Source organism: Lactuca virosa, chromosome 5, assembly GCF_052849685.1.
Source record: "Lactuca virosa cultivar CGN04683 chromosome 5, Lactuca_virosa_CGN04683_v6, whole genome shotgun sequence".
In the NCBI taxonomy this organism is placed as follows: domain Eukaryota; kingdom Viridiplantae; phylum Streptophyta; class Magnoliopsida; order Asterales; family Asteraceae; genus Lactuca; species Lactuca virosa.
The window spans coordinates 331,811,156-331,818,219 of NC_136430.1; the positions used below are offsets into that span (position 1 = coordinate 331,811,156).

Sequence of the window (7,064 nt, forward strand, 5' to 3'; positions counted from 1 at the left end):
TAAAAAATACATCACTGCTTATAAGTTATAAAGACGAGAGTGAATATTTTGTGTACGGTAACATTAAGAACAGATAGAAATGACTCGAATGGAACGTTGAACTGGAAATGGAATGACTACACACAAAAATCTGGGCCAGTACTTCCCAGATTTCAACTCTAACTGATTTTGTCAAAAGATGCCAACTAACTATTTATACCAACCTAACTGTAAAAATACATAACAGACAACAATATTACCCTTGTTAACCAAATAAATTACATTGAGGTCAGTCAGTCTTTCCTCTTCTTCCTTGTGTAAGTGAATCTAATTGGGAGTTTACCAAATTTCTCCCTCTCCTCTACTCTCTTCCTTTCTACCTCACACGCTTTAATTGCAGCCTCTTCCTCTTCAGACACCAGTTTTGGCTTGGAATCTGGTTGTTTTCTCTTCTTTATATGTACAGATGATGAGGGTTGACTTTTGGAAGCCAGTTTGGGTGTAGCAGCCAGAGCTTCTTTCAGTGTTACCCACTTACCTGTTGCACTCAATCAATGAATGTAAATGGAAGTTGATAAAATCATAAAAGAGGGATTGTATGTAGAATTAGGGTTTGTGATTGTAGTAGTACCTAAATCATGGGGGTAGTAGAGGCCGGACTTTGGATCATAATAGCAACCGTTAGTTTGGTTGTAGTAATAACCATATGAGTTGTCATGCTCCCAATCTGTCATCAATGATTAAAAGATGTATGTATCATTCTTAAGACAAGACAATCATAATCATAATAAATAAAAAGCAATGCAGACTAAAGGTTCATCCTCATTGGTTGTTATTATCTTGTTATCTCTGGCTATAATTTAATACCTATGTTGTTTGTACTTTGTAGTCATAAAAAAACTTGATACGTGTGTAAGTGTGCAAATGTTTAATAACCAAGCATTACCATGATCATCTAGCATTCGCATCAAGTCTATCGGATAACACGTTTTTTCTACAAGGCATACAACAAGACAAGTTTAGAATATATATATATATATATATATATATATATAAATTTTTATAAAGTAAGTAGTTTTCAAGATATCTAACACATGATTGACTATAAGGATGATCAAGGAATGTTGGTTATGGAAAAAATGTTAAAATTTTTATTTAAAACAAGAAAAGTAGTAAGTACATAAATAAGTAGAGTACTAACCTCCAAACATTGTAGAGAGATGACAACCACAATCACCTATCCCTTCACTGCTTGTTTGAGCAGCTAATGAAGTTGCATTACTCTCTTTCTGCCACCAATATGGAAAGGAGCTTGTTTTAAGAAAAAATAATATAAGAAGGGAGATAAGATTTGTGATATTATCGAGAGAATAATTAGTAATAAAATATTCACCTCTTCAATTTGTGCGAGTGTGAGAACACGGGATGTTTTCTTTTTAGCAACTTTCTTTTCTACCATGTTAGACGGCTTCTTGGACTTGGTGACATTATCTTTCTCATGTTGACCATTTTGGAAAGGAGATTTGGATGTGGCAAGATTGGGTTTCTTTTGTGAAGAAAGTTTTGTTGCAGCAGCAAGAACCTCTTTCAGTGTTGCCCACTTACCTGTTGCAGTCAATCAGAATGAAGGAAGTTGAAGAAAAGGGGGATTTAGGGTTTTGTAGTTAGTACCTAAAGCATTTGTGTAGAAGAAGCCCGACTTTGGATCATAATAACAACCGTTAGTTTGGTTGTAGAAATAACCTGCTGAGGTGTCATACTCCCATTCTGTCATCGATAAAAATATATATAATTTTCATGAGAAGACAATCATGATAGAAAAACAATGCAGAATAAACGATCGTCACTTGTTATCTTGTTTTCTCTTTCCAAAAAACTACTGTGATGTATTATATATATATATATATATATATATATATATATATATATATATATATTCTAGTTTGTATACGAATTACAAGATACTAAACATAGATGAAGGTACCCAAAAAACCTAGGAGACACAAGCACTAACCTCCATACATTGTAAATTGATCACCTATCCCTTCTCTACTTGTTTGAGCAGCTAATGAAGTTGCATCAGAATCTCTGGCCTTTAAGGTTGATATGTCATTTTGATAACTATGACTCGCTTTCTGCCACCAATTTGGAAAGGAGCTTGTTTTAAGAATAATCCGGAAAAACAATATAAGGGAGTCTAGGGAGACAAGAGTTGATATTGAGAATAATCACTCTCCTCTTGAAAATAAAATATTCACCTCTTCAACTTGTTTGAGAACACGGGTAGTTTTCTTTTTGTCTTTCTCTTTAGCATCTTTCTTTTCTGTCATGTTAGACAGCTTCTTAACATTTTCTCTGTGACGTAAGCTTTGCTCATGTATCTTGATGATGGGAGAATTATTGGATATGAAGATGTTGCACACGTCACACCTTTTTTTCCTCTGGCCAACCCACTATCGGAATACAAAGAAATGAGATGTCAGTGAGATAGTAAAAGATATAAACTTTATATGTTCAAAGTTTAAACCACAACATAATGTGCAAGATAGAAACATAGAGCAAGTATACACTATTGGAACTTCTACATAAATCAAATGTATAAAAGGATCAAAGGAGTATAGATTAACAAATGTAAACCAGCAACTCCAATTAAGAAGTCATTCCTTTCCAGTTTAGTTTAATCCAACATATCTTCTTCAATATATATCCAACATTCTCGCCCATCAAGTTGTGGTTTGGAACATTCATTGCAATTTAGTCCATTCCAACTTGCAAACAGGATTCCATGAGCAAATGCCACTAGTTATTTAACATGAATTGTTTTCTTTTCTTCGTTTGCTTGGTTCTTTGTTTTATCATTATTCATTAGCAACGGCGATGAGAATGTAATTGCCACGATGAATTTTAACGAAAAGGATAATGATTGGGTAAATTAAGCTATGTGCTAATCAGACACGATTATACTACGTTCATAACAGAAATAAGATGGTACCTCAGTCATGGTTGCAAGACGAATCAACTATTTGAGATGTTGGTATAGCAGAATCCGAATTCTGAATTCAAAAGCCCGCGATTTTCTCCGCAATTTGAGTAGATTTCAGAATTTTTTTTTGATCAATTGGTAATTTAGGGCTTTAATTATGATCAAAGTGAACCCTAGACTTGAGCCTCCCCATCGAGTTTCATTTGAGCCTCCACATGGAGGTCTTTGACAGGCCACGTAATGAAAATTTGCAAGCCACGTCGGTCATGGTCTTTCTCTAATTGAAAGACTTGGTGCGATCTCATCTCAATATCTTTTAACCAATTGATATAGTGTTATTCGTTAAAATAACTAATTTTGAAGGTTTTATGTATAATTTTTCGCATTTTAAACCAACAACCCGGCATATATATATATATATATATATATATATATATATATATATATATATATATATATATATATATATATATATATATATATATATATGCGGATTCTTGTGTATATTAAGGGCGTGTTCGGCAAAACTAGTTGTTAGCGGGTAGCTTGTAGCTGGTAGCGTTTTGTTAAATCTACGTGAAGTAGCATTTGAATTTGGAGCGTTTTTGTTTAAACTAAATGTTAGAAACTTGTAGTGTTAAACAAGTTTTTTTTGTTTAAAATGGAACGTTTTGTCAAACATTAGAAGCTATAAGCTCTCAAACGTTTCATGTCAAACACGCCCTAAGTTTGACATAAAGGGCATTCCACTAAACTTTCACGATTGTGATTTATTATTCGCATGAAATATTTACAAAAGTCTAACGTCGGCATATAACTAAGCACGAAACTTGTCTGTGAGAAACAATTTTCACGCAAGTAATAATGTTATGCTCGTTCTCAAAGTAAGGTTCAACCTACAGCACTCGTGTATGCTAATCATACATAATGTTGAACCGTATAGACAGTTGAATATATAATCCTACCCTAAACCCTTAATCAAACAAGAACAGGAAATAAGGCCAAACCAAAAATTCTCAGGCTATAGAATCTTAGTTATGTATAACCATAATGCATACACTAAGCAACTACAGTAATGATGTCAATTCCATGTAAAAAGAACCCTAGGCTATCAGGTATCATTTAATCAGGCAATTTTATCATGCAAATTCCTGAAGATCCCTAGCCTATCACTAGCATGATGTTCTAACATATTACAATAGCAATTAACAGTGTGGTATTTTGGGGTCTACTTGTTGGCTCCGGCTGATCGTACACATCGCATCCTCCTTAATTATTTGAAAACATTTTGAAAATTGTTTGAAAAAATCTTTTTCCTTAGTCTGAGACTGGACTCACACGAGTGTTTCATCCAATTCACTCAAACCAAGGCTCTGATACCAACTTGTAACATCCATAAATTTCACAAAAAATTTAAACTTTTTAAACAACCCAAAATCATCATGTGTTTACAAAATAGTTTCCAAAACATGTCCATTATCAGAGTTTTCCCAAAATCATAAACAAAACATGAGGAGGTGCACGATCACGCATTCAGCTTCCCCCGATCATCTGAGGTACCTGAAACATAACCCAAAATTGTAAGCCCGAAGCTTAGTGAGTTCCCCCAAAATACCAACACAACACAAAACCAAAATAAAAACAATAAACAGCATGCATACAGAGCCTTCAGTCTGACTGGAATGCTCCAACGACCTACATTCTACCTGGACCGCTCACAGAACCTTCAGCATGACTGGTACGCCACACCGGGCATTCAGCTTATCTGGACTGTTTTTCGGGCCTTCGGTCTGAATGGTACGCCCTACTGGCCTTCAGTCTATCCGGGCCGCCCTGGGTTTGTTAGCCTTCAGCACAAAGCAGGACCGCCTCAACCCAACCACACATACACAGTGTCGACACATACATATAACAGACAAGCATACAACTAACCAATCAATAACAAACAAACCGATCTTACAAATCACTACGTATAACATCATCTCATCTACCAGGATATAGTTCTAACAAAACACAACAATACTCGATCATACGATAAACCATGATAACAATCCAAAGGGTTGGCCTTGGTGCCTCCGACCCATAAGTACAGTGAGGTAACCAATCAATAACAAACAAACCGATCTTACAAATCACTACGTATAACATCATCTCATCTACCAGGATATAGTTCTAACAAAACACAACAATACTCGATCATACGATAAACCATGATAACAATCCAAAGGGTTGGCCTTGGTGCCTCCGACCCATAAGTACAGTGAGGAAAACTCACCTCACAGTGCTCAATCACACTGAAAGTCTTCAGCTGTTGGCTCACTCAAATCCCCGCGCTATCACAACAACATAATCGTCCAATTAATAATTGGACTACAACCTTAGCTATTAGACCATAATTAGGGCAAATACCACTTTACCCTTTTTCCTAGTCGGGCTAAGACCCAAGCCCAAATCTTGATCCAAAAAGGTCCAAAACTAAGTAATCACACAAAGCCCATAATCGGCCTAATTTACCAAATTGGGCCCAAACTCCTACTTGGGCCTTACCCTAAAGTCCAACCCTTCACTTAGCCCAAAACAGCAATACTCAGATGGTCCAATAAGGGCCCAAGCATCCCAAGCCCAAAAGGTGGCCCAAAATGAAGCCCAAACTTGCTAAACCCATCAGACTGAGTATGCAAGGCGTACCCAGATGTACGCTCAATGTACTCTGCCTTGACCAATAAGTGAGTTGTTAACCACCTACACGCCAGCATACGCCCTGGTACGCCCAGCGTACCCGATGGCCATGCAAAACTCCGAAAAAGGGCTTAATCCATTCAACCCACACGTCCAAAAACCAGATCCAAGTCCAAGAAGGTGCTCTTAACCATAAACTTTCCAACTTTATGGTTTTGCATGCATCAATAACAAGGCCGGTCCATTGATTTTAAATGTCCGGGGCGAGATACTAAATTAGTGCCCTTTTATATAAAAAAATATATATAGAAAAAGTAAAATACATTTTATAGCCAAATGAATTCAAGTTTATACAAACAATAACATACATAGATTCTGTAACATCCGGATTTCCAGGTATTATGTTTGATCATTTATTCTTTTGAGTAAAAGGGAGGGACTCGACGAGTTGAGGCGTAGACTCGTCGAGTAGGAGCGCGTGTGCTGACTGGATTAATGAACGGACTCGACGAGTCGGGAAGGATGGACTCGACGAGTCCGCGCTGTAATTGGAAACCCTAATTCTCGGGGTCTGTGCCCTATTTAAAGGCCTTTATGGCCTCCATTTGCGGCCACTTCATCCCAGAGAAACCCTAGAGAGAGCAGTAGGAGATTTTGAGAGCAAGAAGAGGTTAATACATCACTTTTGGTGTAGTTTTTGCTAGAAGGAAGAAGGAAACACCAATCTAGAGCGTGAAGGGGGCTTGGATCTGGGCTAATCATCTTGAGATTTCATCTCTGGAGGTATAATCCTTTCTATTTCATGTTGATATGATAGATTTCATGATTTTAGGGTTTTTACCCCCATTATATGTAAGATCTAGTGAGTAGGAGGTCTCCTTTGTGTTAATAGCATCATATCTGGACCATGAGAGGTCCATAGAGTCACTATCCCTCAGCTTTATGCAAGCAAATGAGAGATTGGAGACTAGGTTGCCATTTTTAGAGTTATTTCTCCATTTATAACTTGATGTGGGTTGCATGCACGTAAAGGTTGCACCTTTACGTGACATTTGAGCACTTGAAGGGTAGATCTGATAGATAGGGAAGCAGATCTGACCTTAGAAGGTCATTTGAGTAAGAACATGGAAGAAACTCGCCCAGTCCATAAGTGGACTCGACGAGTCGAGTCGGGGTGGCCCCGCGATTCGTGACAGGAGAAACCCGTCGAGTGGAAGGATGACTCGACGAGCCAAGAGAGGCTAGAAGGATTCACAGGACCCGCATGGACTCGCCGAGTCGCCCATGTGCACTCGACGAGTCGGGTCAAAGTTTGACCGTTGACTTTCGTTGACTTTAGGGTTCTGGTCAAGACTGATTCAAGAGAGTTCAGAGAGGGGTAGAATGGCCTTCTACCCAATCTTTAAAGATGAGACTATGAGAG

At 37.5% G+C, this 7,064-nt stretch overlaps 1 protein-coding gene across 2 annotated transcripts; it reads right to left on the reverse strand.

Annotated features, from left to right (window-relative positions):
- LOC145113337 (uncharacterized) lies at positions 1 to 3,277 on the reverse strand. 2 transcript variants are annotated; one of them, XM_079049440.1, is made up of 9 exons: positions 2,972 to 3,277; positions 2,238 to 2,432; positions 1,994 to 2,114; positions 1,651 to 1,746; positions 1,373 to 1,584; positions 1,181 to 1,268; positions 926 to 973; positions 611 to 706; positions 1 to 517 (listed from the first exon to the last, which is right to left on the reverse strand). In XM_079049440.1, exons 1-9 carry the CDS (start codon positions 2,978 to 2,980, stop codon positions 273 to 275), a joined length of 1,110 nt encoding a protein of 369 aa, XP_078905566.1. In that variant the 5' UTR covers positions 2,981 to 3,277; the 3' UTR covers positions 1 to 272. The 2 variants fall into 2 exon arrangements, with proteins under 2 accessions (XP_078905566.1, XP_078905567.1); XM_079049441.1 differs by lacking the exon at positions 926 to 973 and having other exon boundaries at positions 2,972 to 3,276.
- Positions 3,278 to 7,064: the final 3,787 nt, after the last annotated feature.